Raw genomic sequence first — 20,709 nt, forward strand, 5'->3', positions numbered from 1 at the left:
AGAGTTTTTTTTAACCACAGCAAGGGGGGAACCACCGCAAACTTCTCTTACAAAGAGAAGCCAGATGGATTCTACGTACTAATGCCACGGGACCACTAGGTCTAAATGAAAAGATCGATATGTCTGTTTTCTTGTGATTAGCATAACTTTTTTTGTAAAAAGTACGTTATTGATAGTGTTTTGGTGTTTTTTTGTATTCAGAAATTGTATTTTAATTGTTTCACTTGTCTGTTATATTTTTTTAGTTCACTCTATTGCGTGAGAGTGAGTGTCAGCAACTGGGAGGTGTGTTCACACCTGTGAGTGTATTTAGTTCAACCTCCCTGTTACCTGACTCCAGGACCCGTTGAAGCGCAGTTGGTGTGAAACGGCCGTTGTCCACAGTTCAGACATCTCTCCTGAGCCTATGCTTTTTATCCTACAATAAATTCACTACTTCAGAACGGTGAGTGCCATCCCTTTTGTTCTTCTTTATACAATGAAGATTTATATAAGGGATAGCTACTGTATTTCAAGGCTATCTATTGGAATGTTGGTCATGATACTAAATGAGGTTGATTTTAAGGACAAATATAAGAATTTTCAGGCATAAATAGTAGCGTTCATGGATGGTAAATTCCGAGTAGGTAAATTGTTATCTATAAAAAGAGCCAAAATTGAAACATTTTTTCATTGAATATGACCCAATTATGGCTCTGTTTTATTAGCTTTGACAAATAATAACTTGATATATTCATGATACCCCATCCCCCATTAATTTACTTTTTCTGTATTGTTTTGTTAACAACCCTTAGTCTGCTATCTTTCCAAATGAAATTTTGCAGTTGGGTTTGACATTTGTTTAACCAATACTTATTTATTAAGAGGGAAACGTTTAGGAAGTGCAAACATTTTATACGCTAAAATTATCCAAATCCGTGATACTTCCTCACAAGACGGACAGATGTCCCTAAAGTTGAATTGACAATGGGTATGTAGAAAGCAGACATCTGAATGATGCTTCACACGTGAATTTTGCAGTGACAGATTTGCAAAAATTTGGCACACATTTTTGCCACTTGTGAACCCAGCTGTAATCTGCCTGAAAGTGATAAAAATTGTTTATTGACACGCAGAAACAAGAGCTGATGTCTCTTTTCTTTCAATATTCGATTAAATTCACTTTAATTTGTCACTTCTCTTTATATGGTTGGCTTCTGCTACATACCAGGAGGGGGAGGGACAGTCTGTAGCTCTTCTCTTTTTTTTTTTTTTTTTTTTTTTTTTTTCACTAAACCAGAAGTGGAAAAGTGAAAAACAGTGAAGTTCCCGTCTGTTCCAAACTTCAGAATATCAACTTTCAGCCACACAGAACAGCTTCTCTATTTGCAGTTGTAAGTATTTTCATTTGTTGCTCATAATGAAATGTACGATATATATTATCCATACATTCCTGATATAATACAGTAATATGGCATATTTCACTAACAAGTTGGAACTTGTTTACAGGAGCAGGAAACATTTTCCCTACAACCTTTGCAGACTTGCATGACACGGCCGCCTTCCTGTGTTACTTATGCCAGACATATACATTAGTAACTTCATTCATATATGCTTGGCCAGTCACTGCAATGTGTAAGACTACACAGAGATCTTACTGATGAGCACTGCGGTCCTTTCCAGTTGTTGTTCTCATATTGTTTGGAGACTTTACGATTACGACCAATTACGCCGTTGCGTAAAAATTTCATTTTTAGCTCAATAAATACAAGTAGGCATCGCTACAGTGATTGACTGCAGCGGGTATGAGCGCATGGTCACTGCATGATCACTGCCGGACAATTACAGACAGTGGGGAACCATGTCAATGATGGCGCCAAAGGTGCAGAGAAGGAATTTTATCACGTAACTATAAATAGGGTTGTTTTTTACTTATTTTTCTATATTCTCTATCTTGATTACATTTTTTTATATAGACAAACCCCTTAATTACGTCCTGGTTTTTGTACAACCTTCCAAGACCTTCATTCAAAAACATTTTTGTCCCAAAATATTTTTACATATTTTATGGCTTCAAGTGATTTTTTTTTTTTTTTTAATTTTTTATTTTAGAATATAGATACATAAACATCCAGCATCCTGAGAGTACACGATAATAATTTTTGCTTTATTCTAGATTTATTAACAGTTTTGGATTTTCAGTTTTTGTTTTTCGCTCCCCTTCTTCCCAGAGCCATAATTTTTTATTATTTTTCCATCAATATGGCCACGTGGATAGCTTGTTTTTTGCTGGATAAGTTGCTCTTTTGAACGACATCATTGGTTTTACCATACAGTTTACTGCAAAACAGGGAAAAAAATTTGTAGCGCAACGAAATTGAAAAAAAAGATGCAATAACTTTTTTTTTTTTTTTTTTTTTTTGCTAGGTTCACTAAATGTTAAAACTGACCTGCCGTTATGATTCTCCAGGTCATTAGGAGTTAGTAGGCGCCAAACATATGTAGGTTCTCTTTTATTTAACTGGTGAAAACAAAATCAAAAGTTTGTAAAAAAAAAAAAAGGCACCATTTTCTGAGACCTGTAGCGTCTCCGTTTTTCAGTTATTTTTTGTGCGTTGACCTGATGTTTTTATCTATACCACTTTGGGGTAGATACAATCTTTTGATCACCTGTTAAAGCATTTTATTGCAACTCGTTACTCCAATCGAATGCATTCCTTTTATATTTTTATAGATTGGGCATTTCTGAATGCATCGATACCAAGTATGTGTATGTATGCTTTTTTTTTTTTTTTTGCTTTAATTTGAATGGCCCAAATGGGGGGTGATTTGACCTTTTATATTTTTAAAATAAAATTAAAGTTTTGGGTTTTTTTTACACTTTTTTTCACACTTCAATAGCCTCCATAGGAGACTTGAAGCTGCGATCATCTGATCACTTGTGCTACACATAGCTGGACTTCAGTCCTGCTATGTGAAGAAGAAATAATAATCTGCTATAAATACTGGCCACAGGGTGACACTCATAGGAGATCTGGAATGACAAACACGGGGGTCTTGATTAAAGCATTGAATCACTTCACTGCTAAATACGGACCTAAAATTGTATGTGAGAATGATGGCAAACAGAGTTGCAGCCGTGCTGCCTCTATTAATCTCTTTAAATCAATCCAGATTCGTGAAAGGGAGAGAGGGAAAGGATAATACTTATAAGATCCTGCACATTATCCAATATGCAAAATTACGAAACACCCTGCTAGTGTTAATGAGTATAGATGCTGAAAAAGCACTCGACAGGGTGGACTGGTTGTTCTTGCAAGAAACATTAATAAAATTTGGCTTCCCTCCCTCATTAATAACGGCAATTATGGGAATGTACACAGTGCCCGCGGCAAGAATCAGACTTAATGGTTCCTCACAAACTCATTTCAAATCTACAATGGGACGCGGCAGGGATATCCATTATCCCCACTGCTCTTTGTGATGTCATTAGAGCCTCTCCTACAGGCTATCCAGCAGTGCACAGAGGTGGAAGGCTTGCGTGTCCAGGACATCCACTATAAAACAACAGCTTTCGCTGATGACCTATTACTAATATTATCTAAACCGTTGCAGGGAATTCCTGCTGTGGTGGAGATCCTGGATAAATATAGCAAGCTAACTAACTTTAAAATAAATTAAACTAAAGCCCCCGTCACACACAGCAATCTCGCTAGCGAGATCGCTGCTGAATCATAAGTTTTGTGACGCAACAGCGATCTCAACAGCGAGATCGCTGTGTGTGACATCTATCAGCGACCGGCCCCCCTGCCGGGTATCACTGATCGTTATTGAAAGCTCTGGACTTTTTTTGGGTCATTGGTCTCCCACTGGCCAGCACGCATCGCTGCGTGTGGCAGGCGGGAGAGCAACGACCAGCGATCTCCCAGTTCGTATCCAAGGTAAACAGCGGGTCTGTGTACCTTAGTTACCAGCGCGCTGGTGCAAGGAGCTGGTAACCAAGGTAAACAGCGGGTTTCTAAGTGCTGCGCGGCGCTTAGAAACCCGATGTTTACCTTGGTTACCAGGTCCCTGCACCAGAGCGCTGGTATCTAAAGTACACAGCGACGCGCCCGCTCGTCGTCGCTAGTGCTGATCTCTGGTGAAGCTGCCTGTTTGGCAGCTCACCAGCGATCATGTAGCAACACATCAGCGATCCTGACAAGTTCATATCGTTGTCGGGATCGCTAGTGAGTCGTTATGTGTGACGGGGCCCTTAGTCTGAAATGCTAAACCTGGGGCTGCCCAATCGTGTTGTATGCAAACTCAAATCTAGCTTTCCTTTTGCCTGGCAATCTAAGAGTCTAACGTACTTGGGCATCAAATTAAGCGTTTCGGACAAAGATCTCTTCAAACTCAATTTTAAACATTTATTGGACTCGACGATCACATGCCTAGGTTCATGGAAAGATACAGTTTTATCATGGATGGGAAGAAAAAACATCTTAAAAAGTCTAATTCTTCCAAAATGTATTTACATTTTTAATATGCCTCCTATTCAAATACCCATGTCTTATCTAGCTAAAGTACATTCTTATTCTTCAAGTATATCTGGCAAAAATGTAAACCCTGTATAAATACTAAATCACTTACACTGCCAAAAGATATGGGTGGAATGGGAGCACCGGACGTTGCTAAATACTATCAGGCTGCACACCTGACCAGAACAGTGGACTGGATTAGAGGCTCAAAGGACAAACAATGGCTTAAGATAAAAGAATCAATGTCCTCGCTCCCCCTATGATCCATCTTACTGGGACACTCCGATGACCCAACCCCAGTTGAATGTAAAAATATCCACACCCTGGCCACAATTAAAATATGGAATAAGGCTTGTGGTGCTCTAGCCCCCCCTCTCTCACCATTGACCAAAATCACTGATCTAATGGGAACCCTGCCTCATCAGGCAGCGCACCTTCTGATTGAGCAGCTGTTTAAAGATGGGACCCTTCTCCCCCTACAAGAGTTATGTAAATTACCAGGGTTACCAGGCCTCACTTTTTTACAGCATGGAAAACTTTCCCACCTACTTCGCCTACGAAACTACTCGATCGATCTTGACAGACCCTTAACCCCTTAAGCCCCAAGGGTGGTTTGCACGTTAACTCCCGGGCCATTTTTTACAATTCTGACCACAGTCCCTTTATGAGGTAATAACTCTGAAACGCTTCCATGGATCCCGGTGATTCTGACATTGTTTTCTCATGACATATTGTACTTCATGTTAGTGGTAAAATTTCATTCAAATAACTTGCGTTTGTTTGTGAAAAAAATGGAAATTTGGCGAAAATTTTGAAAATTTCGCCATTTTCCAACTTTGAATTTTTATGCCCTTAAATCACAGAGATATGGCACACAAAAAAATTGAGAAGTAACATTTCCCATATATTTACTTTACATCAGCACAATTTTGGAACCAAAATTTTTTTTTGTTAGGAAGTTATAAGGGTTAAAAATTGACCAGCAATTTCTCATTTTTGCAACACCATTTTATTTTTACGGACCACATCACATTTGAAGCCACTTTGAGGGGTCTATATGATAGAAAATACCCAAAAGTGACACCATTCTAAAAACTGCACCCCTTAAGGTGCTCAAAATCACATTCAAAAAGTTTATTAACCCTTTAGGTGCGTCACAGGAATTTTTTGAATATTTAAAAAAAATGAACATTTAACTTTTTTCACAAAAAAAATACTTCAGGTTCAATTTTTTTATTTTACCAAGGGTAACAGGAGAAATTGGACTGCAAAATTTATTGTGCAATTTGTCCTGAGTACGCTGATACCTGATATGTGGGGGGAACCACTGTTTCGGCGCATGGCTGAGCTCACAAGGGAAGGAGCGCCGTTTGACTTTTTCAATGCAAAATTGGCTGGAATTCTGATCGGACGCCATGTCACGTTTGGAGAGCCCCTGATGTACCTAAACAGTGGAAACCCCCCACAAATGACACCATTTTGGAAACTAGACCCCCCCAAGGAACTTATCTAGATGTGTGGTGAGAACTTTGAACCCACAAAGGCTTCACAGAAGTTTATAACGTACAGCGGTACAATTAAAAAATCATATATTTTTCCATAAAAATGATCTTTTCACCCCCAATTTTTATTTTCCCAAGGGTAACAGGACCCTAAAAGTTATTATGCAATTTGTCCTGAGTACGCTGATACCCCACATGTGGGGGTAAACCACTATTTGGGCGCATGGCAGAGCTCGGAAGGGAAGCAGCGCAATTTGACGTTTTTGGCTGGAATTGAGATCTGACACCATGTCGCATTTGGAGAGCCCCTGATGTACCAAAACAGTGGAAACCCCCCACAAATGACACCATTTTGGAAACTAGACCCCCCAAGGAACTTATCTAGATGTGTGGGGAGCACTTTGACCCCTCCAGTTCTTCACAGAAGATTATAACGCCCGGGCGTGAAAATAAAAAAAATCGTATTTTTTCCACAAGCATGATCTATTAGTCCCCATTTTTTTTATTTTCCCAAGGGTAACAGGAGAAATTGGACCCCAAAAGTTGTTGTCCAATTTGTCCTGAGTACGCTGACACCCCATATGTGGGAGAAAACTACTGTATGGGCACACGTCGGGGGGTCAAAAGGGAAGTAGTGACGTCTTGGAATGCAGACTTTGATGGAATGGTCTGCGGGTGTCATGTTGCCTTTGGAGAGCCTCTAATGTACCTAAACAGTGGAAACCACCCACAAATGACCCCATTTTGGAAACTACACCCCTAAGGAACTTATCTAGATGTGTGGTGAGCACTTTGAACCCCCAAGGGCTTCACAGAAGTTTATAATGCCCGGCCATGAAAATAAAAAGATCATTTTTTTCCACAAAAATGATATTTTTGCCCCAAATTTTTATTTTCCTAAGGGTAACAGGAGAAATTGGACCCCAAAAGATGTTTTGCAATTTGTCCTGAGTAGGCTGATACCCCATATGTGGGGGTAAAACACTGTTTGGGCGCATGGCAGAGCTTGGAAGGGAAGGACCACCATTAGACTTTTTCAACGCAGAATTGGCTGGAATTGAGATTAGACGCCATGTTGCATTTGGAGAGCCCCTGATGTGTCCAAACAGTGGAAACCCCCAATTCTAACTCAAACCCTAACCCCAACACACCCCTAACCATAATCTCAGCCCTAACCCTAGCCCTAATGGGGAAATGGAAATAAATACATTTTCTTTTAATTTTATTATTTTTCCCTAACTAAGGGGGTGATAACGGGGGGTTTGATTTACTATTTATGGCGGTATTTATTTTTGGCGGCTGTCGCACGCTAAAAGACGCTTTTATTGTAAAAATACTTTTTGCATCACCACATATTGAAAGCTATAATTTTTCCGTATTTTGACCCATCGAGTCATGTGAGGTCTTATTTTTTGCGGGACGAGTTGACGTTTTTATTGGTACCATTTTCGGGCACGTGACATATTTTGATCGCTTTTTATTCCGATTTTTGAGACGCAGAATGAACAAAAACCAGCGTTTCATGAATTTCTTTTGGGGGTGCGTTTACACCGTTCCGCGTGCGGTAAAATTGATAAAGCGGTTTTATTCTTCGGGTCAGTACGGTTACAGCGATACCTCATTTAGGTTTTTTTTATGTTTTGACGGTTTTATGCAATGAAAACTATTTTATATAAAAAATAATTATTTTTGCATCGCTTTATTCTGCGAGCTATAACTTTTTTATTTTTTTGCTGATGATGCTGTAAGGCACCTCGTTTTTTGCGGGACAAGATGACGTTTTCAGCGGTACCAATGGATATTTATATGCGTCTTTTTGATCACGCGTTATTGCACTTTTTGTTCGGCGGTATGATAATAAATCATTATTTTTTGCTTCGTTTTTTATTTTTTAAGTGGTTCGCTAAAGGAGTTAACTAATGGGACAGTTTTATAGGGCAGGTCGTTACGGACGTGGCGATACTGAATATGTGTACTTTTATTGTTTTTTGATTTTTTTTTTTTATTTCCAAAAAATGAATTTATTGGGGGAATATATTTTTTTTTTTTTCTAATTTATTTGGCTTTTTTTTTTTTTTTTTACTTTATTACATTGTCCCAGGTGGGACATCACTGTCCTGTGACAGATCGCTGATCTGTCACATCACAGATCACTGTGACAGATCAGCGATCTGTCACAGACAGTGCAGCAGGCTTCCTCGTGCCTGCGCTTTGCAGGCACTGAGGAAGCCGGCTCCCTGCAGGCCCCCGAAGGTCCCTGTTGCCATCTTGGATTCGGGGGGCCTGCAGGGAAGGAGCCCCCCACAGCAGCGCTGCACATTGCGCTGCCGTGGGGGGCTCACGGAAGCACGGAGGGAGCCCCCTCCCTGCCGATGCTTCCTTTTAACCCCCGGTACACCGCGATCGTGTTTGATCGCGGTGTGCAAGGGGTTAACGTGTCGGGGGTGGTCCGTGACCGCCCCTGACACATTGTGCCGGGTGTCAGCTGTGATAATCAGCTGACGCCCGGCCGCGATCAGCGGCGCTCACCACATGGGTGATCGCTATGATGTACTATCCCGTCCCTGGGAATTAAGTCCCAGGGCACATGGACGGGATAGTACGTCTCATGGCAGAAAGGGGTTAACTCCTTACAAAATCTTATGTGCCACAACAAGAACACCAGTCAGACTTCTCTCTACGATTTATCAATCTCTATTTAAGATGGATGTACCTCTAAAACGGGCATACATGGCACACTGGGAGAGGCACTTGGGTACCTCCTTTTCTATCTCACAAAATAATCATATTTATAGGAACTCCCATGGCCCTTCACAGTGTGTACGAATTCAGGAAAACTCATTTAAAATTATTACTAAATGGTATATTACACCCAATCAAATTTGAAGATGGCAACATACTGCAGAGACAAATTGCTGGAGATGTGGAGAGAACGAAAGCAGCTATATACACTTGTGGTGGTCTTGTTCGGCGTTTCAACCCTTTTGGAAAGAAGTATCCACATTTTCCTTTAGAATTTTCTGTCAAAATTTATATTTTCATAAGTGATGGCAAGTTGTTCTGGTGCAGATACTGCAAAATAGGCCCCATCCTTGATACTACCACTATTGTGTTTCACATATATATGAGTGTTTTTTTGTTTGTTTTTTTTGCCAAAAAACATAATTTTGGGCTCGTCTGTCCAGAAAATGTTATTCCATTAGCCTTTTGGCTTGTCCATATGATTTTTACTGAACTGCAGACGTGGCAACATTCTTTTTGGAAAGGAGTATCTTTCTCCTTGCCTTCCTGCCATGCACACCAATGTTGTTCAGTGTCCTCCAGATGGTGGATTCATTAACATAACCTAATGTGACAGGGGCCTTTAGTTGCTTAAAGGTCACCTTCAGTTGTTTTCTGACCAACCAGACTATTTTATGCCTTGCTCCTGGAATGATCTTTGTTTGTTGACCTTACCTGGTCAGGGTAATAATGGAGGATTTCCTCCATTTGTACACATTCTATCTGACCGTGGGTTAGTGGAGTCCAAACTTTTTAAAGATAGTTTTGTAACCTTTTCCATCTTGTTGAGTATCAAATACTCTTCTTCTGAGGTCCAAAGAAATCTCCTTTGTTCATGCCATGATACAATTCCATAAACACGTGTAGTAAAAATCATACTTTGACAGATCCCTGTTCTTTTCACATAAACGGTCTCCCACTCAAGCCTGATTGTCATCCCTTTAATTGAAAACAAAATTGAAAACTCTAATTGGACCTTCAAATTATCTGCTAATCCTAGAGGTTCACATACTTTTGTCAGTAACATACATGATCTTGTGAATTTATTATTGAGGAAAATGATTCAAAGTCTATTTTTTATTCATTTCTTTGATAAGGTTCTTTTATCTACAGTTGTGGCCCAAAGTATTGACACCCCTGCAATTCTGTCAGATAATACTCAGTTTCTTCCTGAAAATGATTGCAAACACAAATTCTTTGGTATTATTATCTTCATTTAATTTGTCTTAAATGAAAAAACACAAAAGAGAATGAAGCAAAAAGCAAAACATTGATCATTTCACACAAAACTCCAAAAATGGGCCAGAGAAAAGTATTGGCACCCTCAGCCTAATACTTGGTTGCACAACCTTTAGCCAAAATAACTGCGACCAACCGCTTCCAGTAACCATCAATGAGTTTCTTACAATGCTCTGCTGGAATTTTAGACCATTCTTCTTTGGCAAACTACTCCAGGTCCCTGATATTTGAAGGGTGCCTTCTCCAAACTGCCATTTTTAGATCTCTCCACAGGTGTTCTATGGGATTCAGGTCTGGACTCATTTTGGCCACCTTAGAAGTCTCCAGTGCTTTCTCTCAAACCATTTTCTAGTGCTTTTTGAAGTGTGTTTTGGGTCATTGTTCTGCTGGAAGACCCATGACCTCTGAGGGGAGACCCAGCTTTCTCACAGTGGGCCCTACATTATGCTGCAAAATTTGTTGGTAGTCTTCAGACTTCATAATGCCATGCACACGGTCAACCAGTCCAGTGCCAGAGGCAGCAAAGCAACCCCAAAACATCAGGGAACCTCCGCCATGTTTGACTGTAGGGACCGTGTTCTTTTCTTTGAATGCCTCTTTTTTTTTCACCTGTAAACTCTATGTTGATGCCTTTGCCCAAAAACCTCTACTTTTGTCTCATCAGACCAGAGAACATTCTTCCAAAACGTTTTAGGCTTTTTCAGGTAAGTTTTGGCAAACTCCAGCCTGGCTTTTTTATGTCTCGGGGTAAGAAGTGGGGTCTTCCTGGGTCTCCTACCATACAGTCCCTTTTCATTCAGACGCCGATGGATAGTACGGGTTGACACTGTTGTACCCTCGGACAGCAGGGCAGCTTGAACTTGTTTGGATGTTAGTCGAGGTTCTTTATCCGACATTCGCACAATCTTGCGTTTAAATCTCTTGTCAATTTATCTTTTCCATCCACATCTAGGGAGGTTAGCCACAGTGCCATGGGCTTTAAACTTCTTGATGACACTGCGCACATTAGACACAGGAACATTCAGGTCCTTGGAGATGGACTTGTAGCCTTGAGATTGCTCATGCTTCCTCACAATTTGGTTTCTCAAGTCCTCAGACAGTTCTTTGGTCTTCTTTCTTTTCTCCATGCTCAATGTGGTACACACAAGGACACAGGACAGAGGATTAGTCAGCTTTAATCCATGTCAACTGGCTGCAAGTGTGATTTAGTTATTGCCAACATCTGATAGGTGCCACAGGTAAGTTACAGGTGCTGTTAATTACACAAATTAGAGAAGCATCACATGATTTTTCGAACAATGCCAATACTTTTGTCCACCCTCTTTTTTGTTTGGTGTGGAATTATATCCAATTTGGCTTTAGGACAATTCTTCTTTTTGTGTTTTTTCATTTAAGGCAAATTAAATGAAGATAATAATACCAAAGAATGTGTTTGCAATCATTTTCAGGAAGAAACTGAGTATTATCTGACAGAATTGCAGAGGTGTCAATACTTTTGGCCACAACTGTATGCACGTATAGCCAGAGTACCACTATCTAAACATGTAGGAAGGAAAAAATGCAGCTACAATGCAATATAACAGACCTACTGAATCAACATAAAACTGGGTATATAAATTAATTATGCTTAATATTTATACAAGGTGCCAGTGCTAAAAAAACAGCACTTAAAGTACTAAGAAATTACAAGAATACCAATAATACATAATTAAAAATAATAAATATATTTATATAATTATAAGGTGCCAGTGCACAAAAAAGCGCTTAATCGATATACAAATAAATAAGCCTAATATGTATAGGCTGAACCCAGCTACACCCTATTTACTCTAATATTTCATCCAGTAAAGTGACAGTGCAAAAATAATAAATAGATTCAAGATGTTAAGTCTAGGACCATGTCCACATCCCTAATCTGACTGATACTACAATGTGAAGTATAAGTAATGGAACATAAAGATCTTACATGTGGGAAACACTCTGACCTTCGCCTGCCGCCTCAACGCGTGTTTCACCTTTCTTCATCAGGAGGCGTGGCCCGGGTGTAAATTTCCCAAGTGTCGACTTTTCAATTTATCTGTACCTGAACATGATGCTATGTGATCTTCTATCAAGGAGTCGTAGGAGAAGGGTCATATTAGACCATCTTCTTCACCTTTAGGTGCTGGGGGGTTTTTTGTGACCAAGAAAGATGGTTCATTAAGGCCATGTATTGACTAATCGTTCCCTTAACAAAATCACTGTTAAATATCAGTACCCGTTACCCCTGATTTCTGATTTATTTTCCAGAGTTAAAAGTGCCTGTTGGTTTACCAAGCTTGACCTCAGGGGGGTGTATATTCGTATTCGCATCAAGCACGGGGATGAATGGAAGACGGCGTTTAATACTCCGGAGGGACATTTTGAGCACCTGGTGATGCCTTTTGGGCTCACTAATGCCCCTTCTGTCTTCCAATCTTTTATGAACGATATTTTCCAGGACTTTGTGGATACGTTTTTGATCATTTATCTGGATGATATTTTGATCTTTTCCAGTGATTGGGATTCTCATGTGGAACATGTCTGGACTGTGTTCCGGATTTTGAGGGAAAATTCTCTGTATGTTAAGGGATCGAAGTGCCTCTTTGGTGTTCAGAGGATTTCATTTTTGGGATTCATTTTGTCCCTGTCTGCAATTGCAATGGACCCGGCCAAGATGCAGGCCATATATGATTGGGTTCAGCCCATTTCTTTGAAGGCTCTCCAGAAGTTTTTGGGTTTTGCTAATTTCTACCGTAAACTTATAAGTAATTTTTCTGGTATTGTCAAACCACTGACTGATTTGACCAAAAAGGGCGCTGATGTGGTGAATTGGTCTCCAGAGGCAGTTTCAGCACTTCAGGAGCTTAAGCGGAGATTCACTTCTGCTCCGGTTCTACGGCAACCTGATGTCTCACTCCCATTTCAGGTGGAGGTAGATGCTTTTGAGATTGGTACAGGAGCCGTTTTGTCCCAAAGAGATCCGGTGACTTCTAAGATGAATCCCTGTGCCTTCTTTTCTCGAAAATTCTCCCCATCTGAACGTAACTATGACGTGGGGAATCAGGAATTGTTGGCCATGAAATGGGCATTTGAAGAGTGGAGACATTGGTTGGAGGGAGCTAGACATCAAGTTGTAGTCCTCACCGACCACAAGAATTTGATTTATCTTGAATCAGCCAAACGCTTGAATCCTAGACAGGCTAGGTGGGCCTTGTTTTTCACGTGTTTTAATTTTGTGGTCTCTTTTCTTCCGGGCACGAAGAATGTTAAGGCGGACGCCCTTTCTAGGAGTTTCTTTGCTGATTCTCTTGATGTGACCCAGCCTACTACCATTCTAGGTGAGGGTGTAGTTCTTTCCGCCATCTCACCCTATTTAAGACGTGCCCTGGAGGAATTTCAGGAGGAGAAACCTGAACGTTGCCCTATGGGAAAATTGTATGTCCCTGACCAGTGGAGGGAAGGAGTAATGTATGAAATTAATTGCTCGCATTGGTTGGTCCTCCAGGTATTTTTGGTACCAGAGATTTGGTGACTCAGTCTTTTTGGTGGCCTGCCTTATCTCGTGATGTCAGGAATTTTGTGCAGTCCCGTGGGACTTGTTCTCGGTCCAAGCCCTGTTCTCGTTCTAGTGGGTTGTTGATGCCCCTGCCGGTGCCCAAGAGGCCAGGGACCCATATTTCAAAGGATTTTATTTTTCTGATCTTCCTGTCTCTCAGAGAATGACTTATCTGGGTGATCTGTGATAGATTTTCTAAGATGGTCCCTCTTGTACCACTCCCAAAGTTGCCATCTTCTTCTGAGTTGGTGCCATTGTTTTTACAACAGGTGGTTCGGTTGCACGGGATTCCTGAGAACATTGTGTCGGACAGAGGAGTCCAGTTTGTTTCCAGATTTTGTAGAGCTTTTTGTTCCAAATTGGGAATTCAGTTACAGTATCTTTCTCCTCTGCATTTCATCCTCAGACTAATGGGCAGACTGAGAGAACAAACCAGACTTTGGAGTCCTATTTGAGATGTTTCATATCTGCTGTTCAGGATGACTGGGTCTCATTTTTGCCCTTGGCCAAATTCGCGCTAAACAATAGGGCTAGTTCTGCCACTTTGATGTCGCCCTTTTTCTGTAACTTTGCGTTTCATCCTTGATTTTCTTCAGGGCAGGTGGAATCTTTGGCCTGCCCAAGTGTGGATTCTGTGGTAGAGAGAATGCAGCAGATTTGGGACCAAGTGGTTGATAAGTTGTCCCAATCTCAGGAAAAAGCCCAACGGTTTTCCAACCGGCATAGGACCATTGGTCCCCGGTTTAAAGTGTGTGATTTGGTTTGGTTGTCTTCAAAGAATATTCCTATGAAGGTTGCCTCTCCAAAATTCAAGACAAGATTCATTGGACCTTATAAGATTTTGGAAATCCAATCCCGTTTCTTTCCGTTTGGCTCTTCCAGTTACGTTTAAGATTCATAACGTGTTTCATAAATCTCTGTTGAAGAGGTTTGTAGTTCCCATGTCGGCGCCTCCTGACCCTGTATTGGTTAAAGGCAATGTGGAATATGAGGTAGAGAAAATATTGGATTCTCGTTTGGCTAGACGGAGACTCCAGTACTTGGTCAAATGGAAGGGTTATGGCCAGGAGGATAATTCTTGGGTCACTGCTTCTGACATTCATGCCGAAAGATTGGTTCGTGCCTTTCACTGGGCCCATCCTGACCGGCCTTGTGGCGTGAATGAGGGTTCAGTAACCCCTCCTCAAGGGGGGGTAATGTGGTGAATTCTCTTTCTGGCCTCCCTCTGGTTATTACTGAAGGTAGTGGAGCTGGTCAGAATGACAGAGGGGTTGCGATTTCTCTTTCTGGGCTCCCTCTGGTAGTTACTGGAGGTAGTGGAGCTGATCTGATTGACAGAGGCTGGCCACCTGATAATGAGGATGACAATTGGAGATCTGGGGTTTCAGATTGGGATTTAAGACAGCTGACTCCCTCTATCCCTGCTGGTGATTTTCTTCCTGTTCCTTCTGAGGTCTGTCTCCTGCTCTGTCCGTGCATGGTTCAGCTAAGTGGTTCATTTTCTATTCTATTTGCATTTGATCTGGTTTTGTTTATCTCTGCTTTGTGCTGGTCAGCCAGCTCCAGCTGGGGCTGTGCTGAATCACCTCCCATATGTTACTGCTTGTGCCAGTTTGTTTTGTCCCCTGTTATATTGGTCTCTTTTTCCTTTGCTTTCAGAATATACCAGAGTACTGATATAGTGGGGGCAAAGTCGTGTGACTTCAGTGTTTTTTGTGCATCAGACGTGTTTGACTTTTTGTAGGGATTTTTGCGTGATTGCAGACAGTGTCTTTCCTTTCCTGTCCTGTCTAGTCAGTGTGGGCCCCATCATTTGCTCAGTCTATTTTCCTGCCTGCGTTTGTGTTTTCATCTTGTCTCACCGACAATATATGTTTGGGGGCTATCTATTCATTTGGGGTCTGCTCCGGGGCAGTTTAGATTTCCCCTTTCTTGCTTTAGGTTTAGTTAGCTCTCCGGCTGTGCCGACGCGTCTAGGATCATCGTAGGTACGCTCTATGGCTACTGCTAGTTGTGTGGATAGGATCAGGGGTCTGCAATCCGCTTAGTTACCAACCTCTCTGGTTTTCTGTGGCTTAGCCTGGGCCTGCTATCCTCCTCGGTGACCCTTTCATAACAGGAGGCACTTAGTCACTACCCTCCTGTCTTTCCTTGGTCCACAGCACCGTGGCCCCACAATCCACGCTTGCGCTAAACAATCCGAGCACATGCGTAAAAACCTCTAAGCCAAAGTGCACACACAATTTTTTTTGCAGGAGGGTCCTCCCCATAACCCTCCTTAAAAAAAGAAGGTAAATGAACACTAAAAAGAATGAACATATTCACTGCAATGTAAAAACAACTTGCTGTGTATATGTTCAGTCTTTTGAGATTCTTTTAATGGCTTCAGGCTTGGAAAGTTGCAAATCAATTCAAAGAAGTGACCATCTTTCAGGGGGCTTCTAATAAGCTGTATGCCGCTATGGTGCACAATACATATGTTTGTGAATGGCACCTCAAACAAGCCTTATCCATGTCCATTTATAATATAAGCACACCCCACATGGATAATAGGTATATGGTTGCCAATCAGTATTTTGTACCCATGCTGCCTCCACCTTTTATCATGAAGATCTGCTGCTCCCTGCAATGTATTGGTATTGTGAGCATGTGTCAGTAAGTATGGCTACTTTTTCTGTGATGATTTTTGGATTTGATGAAGTCACTAGCTTTGTGATTGGTTTTAGACAAATTTCTGAGAAAAATAGGTTCACTGATTGTGACATTATATTCAATAGATCTGTGACTTGATAGAATGACAACGTTGGTAAATTTATCTGTTACTAAAAGTCCTCCTAAATTTAAGCACAAAGCTCCATTTACCTTTCAGTTGCTTTATAGAATCACAGTTGAGTTCCAGTGGAGGAAAACTCAATGTAAGCAGAATCCCAGGTACTTTCAGCTGCATCACATGTAATGTGGTGCACTTAATTATATGTACCAAATGTCCAACTGAGGGTCTGTATGTGAGGGAGACGGGGCAAAAACTTAGAAGAAGGATGAATCCTCATAGCCATACAATAAAAGAAAAAATAATAGATCTACCATATTTTTGGGACTATAAGATGCACCAACATTTTAGAGGAGGAAATTAGAAAAAAAAATTGAAGCAAAAAATGTAGTCAACTCTGTACTTATATCCTTTAACCTCGTGTATATGGTCCCCTCATCCCCATCCTGGTATTCATGGCCAATGCATCCCCAACCGTGTATGCATGACTTCCTCATGCCTAGCCTGGTATGCATGGCTCCCTCATCCCTAGCCTGGTGGGCATGGCCCCCTCATCTTTATCCTGGTATGATTGGCCCCCATGCTCCTATGCATGGCCCCCTCATCTCTATCCTGATATGCAGGGACCCCATCTCCGTTCTGGTATGCATGGCCCTATCCTTATCCTGGTATGAGTGGCCCCCATCCCTATCCTGTTATGCATGGTCCCCTTATCCCTATCCTGGTACACAGGGCCCCCATCTACATCTTGGTATGCATAGCCCCATCCTCATTCTGGTATGATTGACCCCCCCATCCCCATCCTGATATGCATGGCCCCCATCAGAAAAACATTTAAAAAAAAAAAAAACGAAACCATTACACTTACCTTCCTGCGGTCCCTCGCAGCGTCCTGTTCCATTACCAGCAGTTGCTTTATGCTTGTAAGCAGCGCATTGCAGGGACGTCATGCGCTGCTTACAAGCAGAGGACAGCTGCTGGAATAGAAATATGTGCATGGAGCGCAGTGAATATTCATTACTCTTTAGTAGTAAGCACAGTGTTAAGGGCCTTTTACTCATAGCGAGATCGTTAGCGATATCGCTAAAGCGTCACCAATTTTGTGACGCAACAGCGATATCACTAGTGATCTCGCTTTGTGTGACACATACCTGCGACCCCCCCCGCTGGATATCGCTGATCGCGCTTGAATGTCCTGGGCCATTTTTTCCTCGTTGGCATCCCGCTGGTGCCGACTAGCGACGCATGGACGCAGGCGGAAGTCGTCATCAACGCTGCGGTGTGACAGGTAAGGGCGACTGCCGATGGACCGCTTATCGCTGCTGTGACGCTGGTGAGATCTGCAAGTTTGGCAGCTCACTAGCGACCATTTAGCGATCCTGACCAGGTCATACCGATTCTAAGACCCCCTCCATTTTCCTCCACATTTTTGGTGGAAAAAGTGCATCTTATAGTCTGAAAAATATGGCACCTGTGGCCAAAGATTTTTGTATCCCTGAACACAGCATCATGAACATGAAATTACTAGTATTAAAAGGTACGGTAACTTGAAATCTCATAGAGACAGAAGAGTCGGAATACAAACTTATGACAACCTTTGACACACTCAGTGCAGGAATGAAGGTGTCACATTTATTTATGTCTTTATATCTTTCTTTATCAACTAAGGAATGTGCTCCTCAGACCTTTTGGGGGCATCACAATCATGGACAAGACCTCAATCACAGGAGAATAAAACTTTCACACTCTTTATCTATGAACTATTCTAATATTTACTGCCACGACTGTTAATTCCCCTCCCATACTGATAATTCTGCTTCACTTCGCTTGTCTCATCTATTGCATTCCTGTGCCCTGTTTTGCATAAATATGTGACTCTTCAGATTTTGTATCATTCTATGCCTTATGAAGAGACCTGACTAGTCTCAATAGCTTGCAATTTGTTACCATCTTTTTAGTTAGTCATTAAAAGGTATCAACCACTGAGGACTCTCAAATCTTAATATTTTTCTATTTACTGGCTAATGGGTATACAACGATATATATCTTTTCTATATCAAAATTCCACAAATTAAAGTAAAAAAAAACTCCATCCTTGTCATACTGAGGGAATTCCTCAGTTCTGTTAATGATATGTATTTGGAATATTTCTTATAATTTATGTTGCCATTCTTTTGTTTCTCTCTTGTGATAGGTCCTCTTTAGACTAATTATCTGCAATAGATGTCTCGGATGTGGATTGAGCCAGTAGTTGCAGGGGCTCAGGTTGCGAGCTCCTTCTATGATACGGCACTGCTTATGGTGGTAAGAAATCATTACAACACATCCATCAACAGCCAAGAGGTTCCATCCAACTGTAGTAGAGATGACATGTTACAGAAAGCCATCTCGAACTTCTACATAATTTATAATGTCATCATGGGATTAACGCCTCTTCTGTCTGCCTATCTCTTAGCAAAAATTGCAGACAGGACGAGCAGGAAAGTCACTATATGTGTTCCATTGCTCGGATACCTCCTATCAAGAATGTTTTTGTTGTTTGTCATCATCTGGGAATGGCCAGTGGAAGTGATATTTGGATCTGCAGCACTGAATGGTTTAACAGGCTGGTTCACAACCTATTGGTCCGGTGTTATGGCTTGGGCTTCTTCATGTTCTTCTGAAAGAAGACGATCTCTTAAACTTATTATTATTGAAATGGTGTATGGATTAGCAGGATTTGTAGGTAGCTTGGTATCAGGACATTTATTTGAGTTATTACATATAACGAGCCATCAAGGAACTATTCTTATGTTCTGTAGCATTGGTGGCTACGCATTTTGTGTCCTATACAGCATTTTTGTTCTGAGGACACCAGAAGAAGATGATAATTCAGAGACCACCAGACTTTTAAAAGACTCTAGAAATACTACTGTACAAGAGACCGAAAATTCTGTTCTTAATGCACCATCGAAACTCATTCTTATTACATTGTTTGTCAGTGCAATACTTTTTAATGTTGCGTTTACGGCAACTGATGATGTAATCAATGTGTTTGTACTAAAGAAGCCTCTAAATTGGGGTCCCGTAGAAGTTGGTTATGGCAATGCCGCTGCTTACATGACCTACATCACCAGCTTTCTAGGAGTTTTTATTTTTTCTCGATTTACAGGCGATTTGGGATTAATTACTATTGGAATTATTTCATTTGGTTCTGGACTTATAATCATGGCCTTTGTGCAGGCAACATATATGTATTATATTGGTAAGTATTTATCATTGAACAAGTAGTGCAACAATTTGCATACAGGAGAATTTAGATATAAACTAGAGTAATAAGAAGACCTGCATATTATTTTTGGAAATTGTGCATATGAAATTTTAGGCTATGTTCACATGTTTCATTTTTTTAAGCGTTTTTTTCCAGCTGTCAAAAACGACTCTCTTGGTTATAAAAACATTCAAAACACCTGTTTTTTTATGTTTTCACAGCATTTTTGCAACTTTTTTTGCTGCGTCTTCTTGGTGTGGATTGTTTATGTGATTTGTCTGCAGTACTTATTTGATAATGGTTTAATTCACCAAAAACGCTGCAAAAAAAGCTTAGTTGCATTTTTGCATTACTTTCTATAGGTGAAAAAAAAGCTGAAAGAATTGAAATGCTGCATATTTCTAAAAAGCTGTAATTTTCCAATTGAGGCAAGGAAAAAAAAACAAGCAAAAAAATCTCATTTTGCTGGTACTGTAAAAAGCAGCTCTTCATTTGCATAACACACTGCAAGAAAATTACAGTATTTTCCAGGGTATAAGACAACTGGGCGTATAAAACAACCCACAACTCTTCCAGTTAAAATATAGAGTATAAGACTAACCTTCTTCCAACGCACATGCGGTAAAAAAACAAAAAAAATTCACTTGAATAGGGGGCCCAAACATCCAGTATTTTCTGCGCTGTCATGTGCATGACAGCACGGCAAACACGGCTTCTGATTGGTGGTGAAATCCTCACCGCCGGTCAGAAAGCCGCGGTTCCCACGCTGTCAAAAGACAGAGTGAGCGCTCAGCTTTGATTGGAGGTATTAAGTTCACCTCCGGTCACTGGTGTTAGCTGATGGGACAACAAGTCCTATCATCCGACACCTGCTGCCGCTAATTACAGTGAGAGCAGGAGCAGCGGATAGGAGTATTCATCAGCCGACCCTGCGCTGTAAATAAAGAATTAAAAAAAAAAAAAACGGTGTGGGTTTCCCTGTATTTTTGCTAACCAGCCATACAGGGACTTGTCAGGGATGTCCGCTACCCCCTTTACTCTTTTTCTTGGCGATAGAACCTCTTGCGAGATTTCTATGTGGAAAGGATGGT

General features: G+C 41.0%; 1 protein-coding gene across 2 annotated transcripts in view; it reads left to right on the forward strand.

Annotated features, from left to right (window-relative positions):
- Positions 1–306: 306 nt before the first annotated feature.
- Positions 307–20,709, forward strand: part of LOC141052452 (solute carrier family 46 member 2-like) — a 43,019-nt gene continuing 22,616 nt past the window's right edge. The window contains exons 1-3 of one of the 2 annotated variants that reach the window (XM_073549688.1): positions 307–445; positions 1,280–1,373; positions 18,563–19,612. In XM_073549688.1, coding sequence (XP_073405789.1) covers positions 18,592–19,612 — 1,021 coding nt within the window. In that variant the 5' untranslated portion in view covers positions 307–445; positions 1,280–1,373; positions 18,563–18,591. The remainder of the gene's footprint in view (positions 446–1,279; positions 1,374–18,562; positions 19,613–20,709) is intronic. The other variant, XM_073549689.1, reaches the window with a different exon arrangement.

Source organism: Dendrobates tinctorius, unplaced genomic scaffold (assembly GCF_039654945.1).
Source record: "Dendrobates tinctorius isolate UK_male_01 unplaced genomic scaffold, ASM3965494v1 ptg000160l, whole genome shotgun sequence".
NCBI classification, from domain to species: domain Eukaryota; kingdom Metazoa; phylum Chordata; class Amphibia; order Anura; family Dendrobatidae; genus Dendrobates; species Dendrobates tinctorius.